Here is a 17,926-nt window from a genome sequence, read left to right on the forward strand (position 1 = left end):
GACAGTGAAAACATCTCTAATCCTGCTTACAATCTCGATACACATGTCCCCTTTCTCCGCACTTGAAACACCTAAACTTGTGACAAGCAAACCCATGAGTCCCTCCACACTTACCACACACCTCTTGGTCCTCCTGACCTCCATCGCCCAAGTCAGCTGAGTAGGACTCCACACTTCTTCCCAATCTCCCTGCAACACGTGCCTGTTTCCTTTTTCCGAGTTGCACATCCAAACCACTCTCCTGCTCCCGAGTGACACCGGCTACTCCATCAACCGTACGAACACCAGCTGGCTGTCCCTGGAACTTAGCGGTCAACCGACCAGTGACCCGCTAAATGATGTTGGGCAACTCCTCGCGAATGACTAGCGAAACCTCATTAACTACCCAATCATGCAAAGGTCTCTCCTAGAGACAAGGTGCCCCACTCATAATTGTCCCTTGATGGTAAGAGCTAGAAATGGGAACTCCCTTCCTGATGGATCCCTGAACTCCATAAGCATCAGGCTCTAGACGAGCCCCAAACTATCCTGAAACTATCCCAACCCTAAAGGCCTCAAGATGACTGTCCATAAGCTCCATGATGGCCACTCTAACCGAACCGAAAATCAGTGGAGTCTGATCAATGATGTTGCGCATGAGCTCTGTGGAAATGAAATCCCTCATCTGATCATCAAGCTGCCCGGCTCTAGAACCTGAGGCAGATCCCTCCTCGGCACCTAAACTGCCAACTGATATCTCGCGCAACGTCACCATGCTGAAAACATAACACATTACTGATCAGTTCACACCGCTGCTGAGGGACTTCTCACACCCTCTACTAGTTCCCTGGCTTTGCCTTGGCCCCTCTTTAATCGAGTACGGATCCTCTGCTTTCAGTAGTACAGGCCCATACTACGTTCCACATTTATCCGTACTTTCCTCAAGATTTACCTCAACTCCACCAAGTCCCTTTTTCTCTACTGCTAATCTTCGCTACTCTCATCCTAGGCTTGCCCTAGGGAACCTCTGACTCCACCCAAAACAGTCCTCAACTGCTTAAGGCCTCCTCGTAATGCCAATTAGGCACCACCTGAATACCATCACATTCAATGAGGCTCGGATAATCCTTCGAGTACAAGACTCATCCCTACAACAGTTAGACTCAGACGAGAGCTGCGCAAAAGGGTCAAATCCGGCACTCTGAGTTTATTCAACCCGGATCACATGTGATGTGATGTATTCACCTAATGACTAACTACCATTACTTAGAGGCCCACAAAGCACAAAGCAAGCAGCATTCGGATAAAGGAAACATACTCATGCAAACTACTCTCATAATCAAGAAACTATACTAGCATTCAATGTTGAACTCATACTATCAGGCATAACCAAAACAGGCTATCCTACTGCTGTCTACTTAATACTAGCATGCAATTATTATAAGGCTGAAACACATAAGCAGGCACATAAGGCATCCTCCTAGATCCATAGTCCTATACTAGCATGCTATTCTACTGAAACTGAACTAGAACTGAAACTGAAACCGATAGTCCTTACTTGTATGGGTAATTTGGGAGTACTTACTTGAGCTCGGCTAATCGCATGCACCACACCCTTTTCTCTTTTCAAAGTCCTTTTCTTTCTAAGATTCTTTTTACTTTTCTAAAACTCTGTTCTTTCGAAAAAAAACATCTTACAATTTCCTTAGTTTGAGTTCAGACAGACGCGAAAGTGTGCCTGAATCCCTCAAACCAAGGCTCTGATACCAACTTATAACGACCCAGAAATCACGACTAAAAATTTCTTTTAAAACATTACTAAAACCATATTTATAAAATCATATCATAAGTCATAATATAATTTTCGAGTATTAAATTCATAACATAATCTCATTATCAGAGTAAAACATTCCCCAGGCTATCTGACTATGGTGTGTGCACTGCAACCTCTCCGAGCTCCTCTTTTGAAAACTGAGTACCTGAAACCAAAACTGAAAACCACAAGCACGAAGCTAATTGAGCTCCCCCAAACTACCACATACCATACAACATATAAAGCACATACTGGGCCTTGCCCACTGCATCGGACCAAAGTCCGGACTCACTGGAGCCTTGCCCCCTGCATCGGACCGAAGTCCGGAAACTGACTGGGACCTTGTCCCCTGCATCAGACCGCAGTCCGGACTAACCGAGGCCTTACCCCCCCTGCATCTGACCAAAGTCCGGAAACTGACTGGGACCTTGTCCCCTGCATCGGACCAAAGTCCGAAACTAACTGAACAAAGCATAACATAAACATATCAACTAACATGAACACACATATACTGCATACTGCATCGGGCCGTGAACTGGAACACGTAACACATAAATCCTGTATGAGCCACGAAGGTATCAAACATACTAACTACTGCATTAGACTGAAGTCTGGAAACTACTGATAGCTAAACGAGTCGGCATTGTGGCCTTAGACCCGTTCCTACTGGAAGGAAACTCACCTCGAAATGATGGCTGCTGAAAACTCGAGTGAAAGATCCCCAATTATTGTTCCGGCTGCTCTCCGGCTATCATGAAAAGTCAAGCACTAAATCAAAAAGGGAAATCTTTTGATGGGTAACATGACTATTTTACCTCCATACTATGGTATGGGTCATAACCAAGGCCCAACCTTAAATTCTTCTAAGTCCATCAATGACCCACTAAAGGCCCACTAATGACCTAGTTGCTACATTGGGCCCAACCCCATTATTGGACCTTACCTTAAGCCCAAAACATATACTTGGCCCATAAACACTGACTCTTGATGGCCCACTAAGGCCCAAAGACCTATAGTCCAAAACACAGCCCACACTGAGGCCAAACATCTCAAGGCCCAAATCTGGCAACATATGCGGGATGTACTCCTAGGTACGCTGAGCGTACTGGCTGGTGGCTTGTACGTTGTGCGTACCTCCTTGTACGCCTAGCGTACAGCCTCATTAAATCAACTTTCTAATAAGTTCTTAATACCCCAATTTAGAAGCTACAAACTCAAATCCAAGGCTTATTCCATGCATTAAGCCATAAAGTCACTGACTTGGTGACTTTATATGGCCCAAACCAACCCAAACTCTCAAAAGACTCTTCCACTTCCATAAAGGGGACTAGATCTCCTGCATGGAATTAATAGGACCACAAAGGTTGAAACTTTACTGCTTCTGGGACTCATATGACTCTAAGGGAGGCAACCCTGGTCTTAGAAATGAGCTTAAGTCATAAAGTCCCAATCTTGGGACCAAAAGGTCCATAAACTTGCACTAAGGAGATCTAAGAGGTTAATCATCAAGCTCAATACTTTTTACCTTGCAAAGGTCCGAAATGAAGCACTTATCCCAGATCTACAAGCTCTAGCTTCAAAGGTTCCTCCTTGCCAATCTTCTTCTCTTTTCTTCCAAGCTTTAATCCACCAAAATGGGTTCTCCAAGGTCAAGATCTCATAAAATGATGGTAGGGACATTCTAGGGTTTCTTCAGAGGTTGGGGAGGCTCATATGGGGGCTAGGGTTGGAACCATAATGTCCTTTATATAGTGCTCAATCCGAAATTAGGGTTTCATAACCTTTTAGCGTATGCTGGGCGTACCTCCTGGTACGCTGGGCGTAACCCAGCCTATGCTGGGCGTAACCACGCGTGTTATAAACATGCATGAATGGTCTTCTATGAAAACTTTTCTCTTTAAGGGCCATTCTTGCCAAATCTTCTAAGTGACATAACTCCTTCATTCTAGATCCGTTTCTGATGAGCTTTATATCCATAGAAAGGTGGCGAGAAATCCTACGCTTCGAACAACATAACCCGACCCAGAAACTTCTCGCATAATAACTCCAATTTAATAAAGGACTAAAACGCCCCTGGCCTTGGCCTCTAAAATTCCATAAACGAATATTTTAGAACATGGCGTTACATTATGACTTAACCGGTGCACAACATTGCGAACCTGGTCTCCTTGTCCTTCACTTGACTCTTTGTCAAGGAATTAGTCTTAAAATTTCTAAGTATTAAGATCTCCATACATCACATGATTCAAATCATGTGATTCATAGATTCTATCCAATTGAAACTTGGGTGATGGGAATCTTTCCTTACTAAGAAAATTTCAACATTTCCATAAATAAAATAACTAAGAATCACATCCATTTATTACAAACATCAAATTTTCATAACAATTTCATTGCAAGGATATAAATAAATAAGTTAAACAAAATTTATTTTATTCATAAAAGCAGTGCAAAACATTTGTCCTTACAATACAAAATCAAATTGAAAAACTATGTAGCTAAATATTCCTAACAAATCTATCATAACTCTCTAAGCTCAAAATCTGATCTTCGAATCCATCCAATTGTAATCCATTTCTTCGTGATCAGACTCGTCTTGCTCTTCTATCAAGCTTCCTCTCTTTTCTTTGATCCTGAAGCAGAGCCATACGCCTTGACTCTCACATCTCTTAGATCTCTCAGGTACACTAGGCGGCTTCATCTCCAATGCCACTTTTCATGACTATGGAAACAAGTGGATTTTTTTGGAGTATCCACAGAAACATGGTAGGTTGAGTTTTTGGACACAACTACTCCATTGCTTCGCCAAATCATTTCTGATTCAGCAACAATCAACACGTAAGTCAGGTCAATGAGGGTTGCATCAAGATCCATCATATAATACTCTCTTATGAACTCATTATATGATTTAGGAAGTGACTGAAGAACCCAGTCTACAGCCAACTTCTCTGGGAAAGTGCCACCCAACATTATCAACCTATCGATGTGTGATTTCATTGCTAGAATGTGAGCACACACGGGCTTACCATCTTCATGTTTCATCGCCAACAGGGCTTCGGTGATCTTGAACCTTTCAAGTGTTCATTCTTGTGGGTCAGGGAGAACAACGGGAGGAGGAGGAGGAAGTGAAATCAAGCTAGTCCACATTGAACCTTCACTTTGGAACGAGCTTTCACTTTCGACAGGAACACTTTTTCCTTGGGATTCGGGAAGACCATTGTGACAACTGTCAATTCAGGTCATTCTTGGACTCATGCATCTTTATAATAACCATTCATGCACAACATGCCATGACCTAGTAGTATAAATTAGGTCAAAAATCTTGCATAAACTAGGATCCAACTAAGGTCTAGGACTAATATACTTGATACTTACAATTCTAGTAAGTTGCTTAGCTACAATAGGAAATGCCAATACTATAATTAGAATAAGCTTCAAACTTTGTTATAATTGAAATAGGGTATAAAACTCTAAAAATAAATTAAAACACTCTAATTATACTTCAACATGTTGTTGAATACCAAACAATGTTCCAAAAACCCTAAAGAGCCAAAAATCCAAAGTTATAAAATATAAAGCTTAAAAACTTTATAAAATTTGGCTATAAACTTTCTAATATCAAATTTTATTAATCAAATTATGGATTATACCAATGAAATAGAAATATAAATTACAAGTATTAATCATAATTTATTAGTTAAAAACAAGATTTTTAAATAAATCAAAAATTGCTTAAAGAATCACTTTTATAAAAATTAGATTTTTATAAAAATTAGATTTTTATAAAAATTAAGGAGGGATTTTTTATAAAAATTTGAATTTAGGAGAGAGGAGGCTTTAATGCCTCAAAAATCTGGCCATCTCCCCTCTCCCCATGCACTCTCTTCCCAAAACTCATGATTAAACTCAAACCCACACTCCACCTCTTCTCTCTTCACTCTTCTCACTTCACTCTCTTCACACACTTCACCCTCTTCCTCTCTCTCTCTAAACTCACGAAATTTCTCTCATTTCTCTGCCAAATTTCAAGACTTTGAAGACCTTGAAGTGTTCTTACTTCTCTCAAGATCATAACCAAGGTAAACAACATCATCTTCTTCCATAGTTTGATGATTCTACTTCTTTTCCTTCTTAGTTTTCTCTTCTTTTAGGATTCTATGCCTTTCCATGGCTAGAAATCTTTATTCTCCCCTTGTGGTTTGTAGATTCTCACCATAACACAATGCATGTGTTTGAAATGGTGAAAATCCGGGATCAAACCCATGCAAGGAGTGAAAAAGATGCACATATGATCATGTGACATCAAAACATAATATTTCATGTTCTTCTCCATTTCTTGTGTGTTCATGCATGAACGAAAGCATTAAACCATTTCTAGTACATCTTGGATGCTCATTCATTCCATGCATGTGTTAGAAATCGGGCCTTACCAAGGACATGCATGATGTTCTTATTGAAATACCCTAAAAATGCACACAAGCAAACATGCAATCTGCCAGATTATTTTGTTCGACTTTGAACAGTCATAACTCAGTCATTTTTTAACCAAATCATGATATTCTTTTTGTATTGGTTAGTTCCACGAGTTAACTTTCAAACCCAACTGGTCTTACTGTAAAATATTAAATATCCGATTTTTGGCAGATTTTACAAAAAGGTTGCGCATACAGCTCTTTTTCTGTGATCACTATTTTTATCTTGCTTAAACAATGGTCTTAAACCCAACCATAAATCTTAGGAAAAATACCTTAGAAACTTAACATATCTAGTGAGTTATGGTTGAAATTTCGTGGCTTAAAACCTCACTGAATGGGCTACAAAAATTCATGAACCTCAGCCACATCTACACTTCATGCATTATTGCATGCAACTTTTCTTAAATTGTTTGGAATCATTACCCTCATTTCTCTTCTGAATACATTCTTAACATTTTTACTTTTGAAAGCCCTTGCATGCATGAGATAATCTGGAAAATTTCAAGAGCTTTTGTTATTTATTTGATTTATTAGAATTATTGCTAAAACCAAGGGCATAAATCATATAAAATACTTCCAGAGGTCAATAAATCCTAAATAAATTCATGGATGATACTTATGGGGAATAATGACCCCTCACCAAATTTCAGCAATTTTTGTTACTATTTCATATGATTTCTAATTTTCTTTTATTTAGGACATGATAAATTACAAAACCACTTTTTAGGATGTGAAAATTGTATCTAACAATTTTCGCATACCTTACTTGTGATGGGTGACTCAAGAAAATAATTTCAAGATTTTTCATCATGTCTAGCTATTTTTCCCAAGTTTTGGTAATTATAATGGCTTAAAAATGGGAAAAATAGTTCTGATTATCCAAAATTCATGAAAATTTGCCAGGATATCATATTATATAGTAGGAGGTTACATAAAAATTTTGAATATTTTTCTCCACTGTAAACTATTTTTCCCTTATTTTCTAAAGTTAATTGCACTAAAATTCACTTAAATATACATAAATACCCAAAACCAGTTTATACATTATGAAAACCACTTTTGATATTTTTCCCAAGATATTTATACTGTAAATGATGTTACAAAAATTTAAGGTAATTTATTTTAACTGTTTAATAATATTTCTTTAATTAATGACTATTTAAAGGAATAAAACAAGGAAAAATACAAATAACCACTGAAAAATATATTTTATATTTTTCCCAGCCTATTTATGTATAATAACAATTAAATAAAAAGTTTGGGTAATTTTGGAAACTGTTTACTATTTATTTCAATTTTTATTGAAATAAATGCTCAAAAATTATAAAATATAATTAAACAGCTTGGAAATCCATTTTTATAATTTTCCCAGCTTAGTATTGTGTATTAACAGTTAAATAAAAAGTTTGAGAATTTTTATCCCTCGAATACTATTTTTCGTGAATTTATGTTGTTATTGAGACTTAAAATTTGGAAAATTAACCTTCCAAGGTTGTAATTAATCGCACGACTTGTAAAATTTCAATACATCAGAAAAAGTGTAACAAAATGATATAAATCCAATACTAAAACATAAATTGGCATTTCCCTATATGTAGAGTTTAGTATATTAGCATTAGATATCGACATGGAAACTCACTAGTGCGTGTGTTTGGTGTCGTAGGATCCCGGTAGTAAGACGTTGGTGCATCCCGAAGTACCGCTTGTGTCTACACAAAACATCGTGAGTATTCACGCACTCCCCTATTTTCGTTTTTTATGTTTTGGGGTGGAAAAGCATGTCCAGAAAAACTATTGTTTGCATGTTGTACTTAAATTGAATTGTATCAAACATGATTGCTATTGTATTGCTATGTTTCTTTATGTATGTCTATGCAACACGGAACATGAGAACTTATCGTACAAAGGCCCTTCCCTTATCTCTAACCATTAACTCTTTGAGCCAATGGTCGTTATGGATAGCGCTATTAGGAATTGACAACTCCTCACTCGCCCGAATCGCTGGAGTGCATGATACCATATTCATCTATGGAACGATAAGCATAGATCTCGATAGGGCTTCAGTCATAGGTTTGGTTGAGACTCATTGTTTGCTCATACACATACAAACGCGTTTCTCGTTATAGCAATAAACTTGTATTCATTAATAGCAATCAACTTGTTTATCATTGAAGCAATGTACTTGTATTTACGAAAAGCCTTATTGTACGCTCGATTTTATAAACTTGTGATACTCACCAACTATTTTCATAGTTGACGCTCGTTTTACATGCTTTTTCAGGAAATAATTAGTAAGTGGATGTAAAGATTCATCATCATAGAGCATGCTGCATCGTGTTGAAGCTATTATGAAGCTATATTTTGAACAATGTTATTTTGAAAAACTTGTATTTTGTTCTTTTGAAGCTATGGGTTGTAAACTTTTAAATACTGCTATGGTGATGTATCTTTATCTTTTGCAATGAAACCGTTATCGCTGTCATACCTTGCGTTTCCGCTTTAGCGGGGTGTGACAGAAGTGGTATCAGAGCTAAAGTTATAGAGAACATCGGTTTTTCTTTAAGAAAACACAACCTATAACTAAAACTTACAAAGAAATTCCTTTTACATCAAACATATTACAAGTATAATTAGGTTGGGAGTTGTATTATTGGACCTTGATTAAACATAGCCTGATCACCTATGTTTAATTAAGAAAAGATTTATACAAAGCTTGAGCTAATTATAATGGGAATATGTTCAACAAAAATATTTGAGAAAACCTTATTTAAAAATTTCAAAAGGTTAATTTTGGTGTGTGTAAGCATTGCATATTATAGGCATGCATTGTCATTTATTTCATATCTCATTGAAACTATGTCACAGTCCACTATGTCAACATCGTCATCTTCCCGCGCTACCGCCTCAGCCGATGAATCCGGCTACGTCACTGTTATCCCTCGACGTAATCCCCCCGCCTCGATAGAAGAAGACCCATCAGAGGATACGGAAGATACTGGGAACTCGGTGGAGATCAGCAATGACAACGCCCCGAGTCAACGACGCGAGGCATCACCGACATCGGTGTTGCCACAGCCACCGCTCTATGGACTTCGCATTCGGAGGACAGCGAGGAAGAGTGTTCCCATTCCAGGAAGGATACCCGCCAGCACAGCAGGTAATGGCACGGCAGGACCTAGCGGAGCAGAACCCAGCGATGCAGGACCGAGAGCACCCTCACCTCAGCAAGTTATAGGGATACCTGTCAGACAGCCAGGTATGACCCCGGAGGAGTCCTGGAGATTGCAGTCGATAGCAGCGGGCCAACGTCACAGTCTCGCTGTGACAGCTGGGCATCGAGAAGTTTTGGATGAAGTCTTGGCAGGAATGGAAATCCTGTATCAGCATTCGATGGAGACTGCTGACACTGCTAGTGCTGCTAGACGAGAGGCAGGTCATGCGATGACAGCATATTATGTGTTTGGTGGGCTGTTCCTGATTGTGATGTGATAAGGATGGGAGCATTGACAAAGGAAAGCTCTAGTAGCAAGAGGAAGCCAGCAGATCAGGGAGAGAAGAAGTATGGAGGCAAGTCAGGGAGGAAGTAGAAAGTCTCAAGAAAATTTATGTTAAGAGCCCAGGAGCAAGAACCAGTGAAAACTCAAGGACAAGAAGTGCAGGAGCAAAAGCAGTACTCAGGGCCGCTTCCGAAGTGCAATAAGTGTAACTTCCATCACAAGGGAGCTTGCCCGGTGTGCCAAAACTGTAAGCAAACAGGCCATTACTCGAAGTATTGTAAGGTGAATAAGGAGGGAAAAAGGACATGTTACGAGTGCGGGAGTAATGATCATCTCCGTAGAGCATGTCCTAAACTGAACAATGGACCTGGTAACAATGGACAAGGCCAAGCCAGGAAAAACTTTCAAGGAAATCAAGTTGGACAACCAAGAGGTGTAGCCTTTGTGATTGGTGCAGAAGAAGCTCGTCAGAACCCTGAAGTGATAACAGGTACGTTCCTCCTGAACAACCACTTTGCATCAGTAATATTCGATGCGGGAGCAGATAGGAGTTTTGTTTCTTTAGCATTTAGACCGTTAATTGGCTTGAAATCGGTAAAGATGAGGATTGCATATGCTATTGAACTTGCTGATGGGTATGAAATTAGGGCTAGTGATATAATTCCTGGTTGTACTCTGAATTTAGCTGATAAACTCTTTAGCATTGACCTAATTCCTATAGAGCTAGGTAGTTTTGATGTGATAGTAGGGATGGATTGGTTATCCAAAAATAGAGCAGACATTGGTTGTTATGAGAAAGTCATCAGAGTGCCTCTCCCTAATGGAGAAACCCTTATCATACACGGTGAGAAGCCAGGAAGAAGTTTAAACATAGTATCAAGCGTGAAGGTTCACAAGTACCTGAAGAGGAATTGTATTGCATTCATGGCCCACGTGCTAGAAAGAGAACTAGAAGCTAAGCAACTCAAGGAGATTCCGGTGGTTCAAAACTATCCCGAAGTATTTCCGGAGGAATTGCCCGGTCTACCCCCTTATAGACAGGTCGAATTTCGGATAGACTTAGTTCCCGGAGCGGCACCGGTAGCAAAAGCACCATATCGCCTTGCACCATCCGAGATGCAAGAACTATCCGGACAACTTCAAGAACTTCTAGACAAAGGGTTTATTCGACCAAGTTCTTCACCTTGGGGAGCCCCAGTGTTATTCGTCAAAAAGAAAGATGGTTCGTTCCGAATGTGCATTGATTACAGAGAATTGAACAAGATGACAATCAAGAATCGATATCCCCTCCCTAGAATAGATGACTTGTTCGATCAGTTGCAGGGCGCTTCCTACTTCTCAAAAATCGACCTTCGGTCAGGGTATCATCAGCTAAGAATTCACGAAGAGGACATTCACAAGACAGCGTTTAGAACCCGTTATGGACATTATGAATTCTTAGTCATGCCTTTTGGACTAACGAACGCACCCGCTGTATTCATGGATTTGATGAATAGGGTCTGTAGACCATACCTAGACAGGTTTATAATTGTCTTTATCGATGACATACTTGTTTACTCGCGGACCAAAGAAGATCACAATAGACATCTAAAGCTAGTGTTGGAGCTGTTGAAGGAACAAAAATTGTATGCCAAGTTCACTAAGTGTGAATTTTGGATTCGGGAAGTACATTTTCTTGGTCATGTGATCGGTGAAAGAGGAATCCATGTAGATCCAGCTAAGATAGAGGCAATCAAGAAATGGGAGGCCCCCAAAACCCCGACAGAAATACGACAATTCCTAGGATTAGCTGGGTACTACAGACGCTTCATTGAGAATTTCTCTAGGATTGCTCAACCATTAACATCTTTGACCCAAAAGGATAGAAAATTTCTCTGGGAAGAGAAACACGAAGAGGCGTTTCAAATCCTGAAAAACAAGCTGTGCAATGCACCAATTCTGGCTTTACCAGAAGGATCAGAGAACTTTGTGGTGTATTGTGATGCGTCTCATCAAGGATTAGGATGTGTGCTAATGCAAAAAGATAGGGTCATTGCATATGCTTCCAGACAACTCAAACCGCACGAGAAGAATTATACCACCCATGATCTAGAACTAGGAGCAATAGTTTTCGCCCTTAAGATATGGAGGCATTATTTGTACGGAACCAAATGCACCATTTATACCGATCACAAAAGCCTTCAGCATATCCTGGATCAGAAAATGTTAAACATGCGGCAGAGAAGATGGGTAGAGTTGTTTAGTGATTATGATTGTGAGATACGATACCACCCAGGAAAGGCTAACGTAGTAGCCGACGCTCTTAGTAGGAAAGTAAGAGTGAAACCTTCCCGTGTGAGAGCTTTGGGAATGGTAATTCAGACAAGCTTGAAATCTCAAATCATTAATGCCCAGGAGAAAGCGTTATGCAAGGAAAATCTTCCAGGCGAAACTTTACATGGTTTGGAAGAAAGATTTGAAACCAAACCTGATGGAGTTCGTTATTTTAAAGACAGGGTCTGGATTCCAAGGGTTAACAACCTGAGAGACATGGTATTAGAAGAGTCTCATCGATCTAAATACTCCATCCACCCTGGAGCAGATAAGATGTACAAGGATCTTAAAGAGTACTATTGGTGGCCTGGAATGAAAAAGGATATTGCCTTGTACGTCGGGAAGTGTTTGACATGCTCAATAGTCAAAGCTGAACATCAGAAACCTTCCGGGTTGTTGCAACAACCTGAAATTCCCCAATGGAAATGGGAGCAAATATCTATGGATTTCGTTACCAAACTCCCTAGAACTGCTAGAGGTCACGACTCAATTTGGGTCATAGTGGATCGACTGACGAAATCCGCTCACTTTCTCCCTATTCGAGAAGATTTCAAGATGGAAAAATTGGCCCAAATCTACATCGACAAAATTGTTTCTCTGCATGGTGTACCCCTATCTATCATTTCTGATAGAGATAGTCGTTTTACATCTCGATTTTGGTGGATGTTACAGAGGGCACTAGGAACCAAGATAGATTTGAGCACAGCTTACCACCCTCAGACAGATGGGCAAACAGAGAGAACAATACAAACATTGGAAGACATGCTACGAGCGTGTGTCATTGAGTTCAAAGGAAATTGGGATACTCATTTGCCCCTAATTGAGTTTTCCTACAATAACAGTTACCACACGAGTATCCAATGTGCTCCATATGAAGCATTGTATGGACGCAAGTGTCGTTCGCCCTTATGCTGGACAGAAATCGGTGACAGACAGTTGACTAGAGTCGAACTTATCCAGGAAACATCTGACAAGATTACTATCATCAAAGATAAGCTTAAAGCTGCTAGAGATCGTCAGAAAAGTTATGCGGATAATCGTCGAAAACCATTAGAATTCCAAGTAGGAGACAAGGTACTTTTAAAAGTGTCGCCTTGGAAAGGGCTTGTGCGTTTTGGTAAGAAAGGAAAACTAAGCCCGAGATATGTTGGACCCTTTGAAATCCTTGAAAGGATTGGTCCGGTAGCGTATAAACTCCAATTGCCCCAAGAGTTAAGCGCCATTCACGACACATTCCACGTCTCCAACCTTAAGAAATGTCTAGCCGACGAAACATTAATAGTACCCCTGGAGGAAATTAAGATCAATGATAAGCTGAGCTTCGTTGAGGAACCGATAGAAATCCTTGACAGGGAGGTAAAACAACTTAAGCGGAGTAAGATCCCGATTGTGAAAGTTCGATGGAACTCAAAACGCGGGCCGGAGTACACCTGGGAGCGCGAGGATTACATAAAGGAAAAGTATCCGCAACTATTCCCATGCGATGACAAGCGATGATATAGAATGAATTTCGGGACGAAATTCTTTTTAAGTGGGGGATACTGTGACAACTGTCAATTCAGGTCATTCTTGGACTCATGCATCTTTATAATAACCATTCATGCACAACATGCCATGACCTAGTAGTATAAATTAGGTCAAAAATCTTGCATAAACTAGGATCCAACTAAGGTCTAGGACTAATATACTTGATACTTACAATTCTAGTAAGTTGCTTAGCTACAATAGGAAATGCCAATACTATAATTAGAATAAGCTTCAAACTTTGTTATAATTGAAATAGGGTATAAAACTCTAAAAATAAATTAAAACACTCTAATTATACTTCAACATGTTGTTGAATACCAAACAATGTTCCAAAAACCCTAAAGAGCCAAAAATCCAAAGTTATAAAATATAAAGCTTAAAAACTTTATAAAATTTGGCTATAAACTTTCTAATATCAAATTTTATTAATCAAATTATGGATTATACCAATGAAATAGAAATATAAATTACAAGTATTAATCATAATTTATTAGTTAAAAACAAGATTTTTAAATAAATCAAAAATTGCTTAAAGAATCACTTTTATAAAAATTAGATTTTTATAAAAATTAGATTTTTATAAAAATTAAGGAGGGATTTTTTATAAAAATTTGAATTTAGGAGAGAGGAGGCTTTAATGCCTCAAAAATCTGGCCATCTCCCCTCTCCCCATGCACTCTCTTCCCAAAACTCATGATTAAACTCAAACCCACACTCCACCTCTTCTCTCTTCACTCTTCTCACTTCACTCTCTTCACACACTTCACCCTCTTCCTCTCTCTCTCTAAACTCACGAAATTTCTCTCATTTCTCTGCCAAATTTCAAGACTTTGAAGACCTTGAAGTGTTCTTACTTCTCTCAAGATCATAACCAAGGTAAACAACATCATCTTCTTCCATAGTTTGATGATTCTACTTCTTTTCCTTCTTAGTTTTCTCTTCTTTTAGGATTCTATGCCTTTCCATGGCTAGAAATCTTTATTCTCCCCTTGTGGTTTGTAGATTCTCACCATAACACAATGCATGTGTTTGAAATGGTGAAAATCCGGGATCAAACCCATGCAAGGAGTGAAAAAGATGCACATATGATCATGTGACATCAAAACATAATATTTCATGTTCTTCTCCATTTCTTGTGTGTTCATGCATGAACGAAAGCATTAAACCATTTCTAGTACATCTTGGATGCTCATTCATTCCATGCATGTGTTAGAAATCGGGCCTTACCAAGGACATGCATGATGTTCTTATTGAAATACCCTAAAAATGCACACAAGCAAACATGCAATCTGCCAGATTATTTTGTTCGACTTTGAACAGTCATAACTCAGTCATTTTTTAACCAAATCATGATATTCTTTTTGTATTGGTTAGTTCCACGAGTTAACTTTCAAACCCAACTGGTCTTACTGTAAAATATTAAATATCCGATTTTTGGCAGATTTTACAAAAAGGTTGCGCATACAGCTCTTTTTCTGTGATCACTATTTTTATCTTGCTTAAACAATGGTCTTAAACCCAACCATAAATCTTAGGAAAAATACCTTAGAAACTTAACATATCTAGTGAGTTATGGTTGAAATTTCGTGGCTTAAAACCTCACTGAATGGGCTACAAAAATTCATGAACCTCAGCCACATCTACACTTCATGCATTATTGCATGCAACTTTTCTTAAATTGTTTGGAATCATTACCCTCATTTCTCTTCTGAATACATTCTTAACATTTTTACTTTTGAAAGCCCTTGCATGCATGAGATAATCTGGAAAATTTCAAGAGCTTTTGTTATTTATTTGATTTATTAGAATTATTGCTAAAACCAAGGGCATAAATCATATAAAATACTTCCAGAGGTCAATAAATCCTAAATAAATTCATGGATGATACTTATGGGGAATAATGACCCCTCACCAAATTTCAGCAATTTTTGTTACTATTTCATATGATTTCTAATTTTCTTTTATTTAGGACATGATAAATTACAAAACCACTTTTTAGGATGTGAAAATTGTATCTAACAATTTTCGCATACCTTACTTGTGATGGGTGACTCAAGAAAATAATTTCAAGATTTTTCATCATGTCTAGCTATTTTTCCCAAGTTTTGGTAATTATAATGGCTTAAAAATGGGAAAAATAGTTCTGATTATCCAAAATTCATGAAAATTTGCCAGGATATCATATTATATAGTAGGAGGTTACATAAAAATTTTGAATATTTTTCTCCACTGTAAACTATTTTTCCCTTATTTTCTAAAGTTAATTGCACTAAAATTCACTTAAATATACATAAATACCCAAAACCAGTTTATACATTATGAAAACCACTTTTGATATTTTTCCCAAGATATTTATACTGTAAATGATGTTACAAAAATTTAAGGTAATTTATTTTAACTGTTTAATAATATTTCTTTAATTAATGACTATTTAAAGGAATAAAACAAGGAAAAATACAAATAACCACTGAAAAATATATTTTATATTTTTCCCAGCCTATTTATGTATAATAACAATTAAATAAAAAGTTTGGGTAATTTTGGAAACTGTTTACTATTTATTTCAATTTTTATTGAAATAAATGCTCAAAAATTATAAAATATAATTAAACAGCTTGGAAATCCATTTTTATAATTTTCCCAGCTTAGTATTGTGTATTAACAGTTAAATAAAAAGTTTGAGAATTTTTATCCCTCGAATACTATTTTTCGTGAATTTATGTTGTTATTGAGACTTAAAATTTGGAAAATTAACCTTCCAAGGTTGTAATTAATCGCACGACTTGTAAAATTTCAATACATCAGAAAAAGTGTAACAAAATGATATAAATCCAATACTAAAACATAAATTGGCATTTCCCTATATGTAGAGTTTAGTATATTAGCATTAGATATCGACATGGAAACTCACTAGTGCGTGTGTTTGGTGTCGTAGGATCCCGGTAGTAAGACGTTGGTGCATCCCGAAGTACCGCTTGTGTCTACACAAAACATCGTGAGTATTCACGCACTCCCCTATTTTCGTTTTTTATGTTTTGGGGTGGAAAAGCATGTCCAGAAAAACTATTGTTTGCATGTTGTACTTAAATTGAATTGTATCAAACATGATTGCTATTGTATTGCTATGTTTCTTTATGTATGTCTATGCAACACGGAACATGAGAACTTATCGTACAAAGGCCCTTCCCTTATCTCTAACCATTAACTCTTTGAGCCAATGGTCGTTATGGATAGCGCTATTAGGAATTGACAACTCCTCACTCGCCCGAATCGCTGGAGTGCATGATACCATATTCATCTATGGAACGATAAGCATAGATCTCGATAGGGCTTCAGTCATAGGTTTGGTTGAGACTCATTGTTTGCTCATACACATACAAACGCGTTTCTCGTTATAGCAATAAACTTGTATTCATTAATAGCAATCAACTTGTTTATCATTGAAGCAATGTACTTGTATTTACGAAAAGCCTTATTGTACGCTCGATTTTATAAACTTGTGATACTCACCAACTATTTTCATAGTTGACGCTCGTTTTACATGCTTTTTCAGGAAATAATTAGTAAGTGGATGTAAAGATTCATCATCATAGAGCATGCTGCATCGTGTTGAAGCTATTATGAAGCTATATTTTGAACAATGTTATTTTGAAAAACTTGTATTTTGTTCTTTTGAAGCTATGGGTTGTAAACTTTTAAATACTGCTATGGTGATGTATCTTTATCTTTTGCAATGAAACCGTTATCGCTGTCATACCTTGCGTTTCCGCTTTAGCGGGGTGTGACAGAAGTGGTATCAGAGCTAAAGTTATAGAGAACATCGGTTTTTCTTTAAGAAAACACAACCTATAACTAAAACTTACAAAGAAATTCCTTTTACATCAAACATATTACAAGTATAATTAGGTTGGGAGTTGTATTATTGGACCTTGATTAAACATAGCCTGATCACCTATGTTTAATTAAGAAAAGATTTATACAAAGCTTGAGCTAATTATAATGGGAATATGTTCAACAAAAATATTTGAGAAAACCTTATTTAAAAATTTCAAAAGGTTAATTTTGGTGTGTGTAAGCATTGCATATTATAGGCATGCATTGTCATTTATTTCATATCTCATTGAAACTATGTCACAGTCCACTATGTCAACATCGTCATCTTCCCGCGCTACCGCCTCAGCCGATGAATCCGGCTACGTCACTGTTATCCCTCGACGTAATCCCCCCGCCTCGATAGAAGAAGACCCATCAGAGGATACGGAAGATACTGGGAACTCGGTGGAGATCAGCAATGACAACGCCCCGAGTCAACGACGCGAGGC

At 37.9% G+C, this 17,926-nt stretch overlaps 1 protein-coding gene across 1 annotated transcript in view; it reads left to right on the plus strand.

The window, feature by feature from the left end:
- Window positions 1-17,926, plus strand: part of LOC145029841 (uncharacterized) — a 106,441-nt gene that overhangs the window by 7,354 nt on the left and 81,161 nt on the right. Inside the window, exons 2-3 of the mRNA XM_078978297.1 lie at window positions 10,806-12,071; window positions 12,240-13,537. Coding sequence (XP_078834423.1) covers window positions 10,806-12,071; window positions 12,240-13,537 — 2,564 coding nt within the window. The remainder of the gene's footprint in view (window positions 1-10,805; window positions 12,072-12,239; window positions 13,538-17,926) is intronic.

The sequence above is a fragment of the Lactuca saligna genome, chromosome 2, assembly GCF_052625555.1.
Source record: "Lactuca saligna cultivar CGN05327 chromosome 2, ASM5262555v1, whole genome shotgun sequence".
In the NCBI taxonomy this organism is placed as follows: Eukaryota; Viridiplantae; Streptophyta; class Magnoliopsida; order Asterales; family Asteraceae; genus Lactuca; species Lactuca saligna.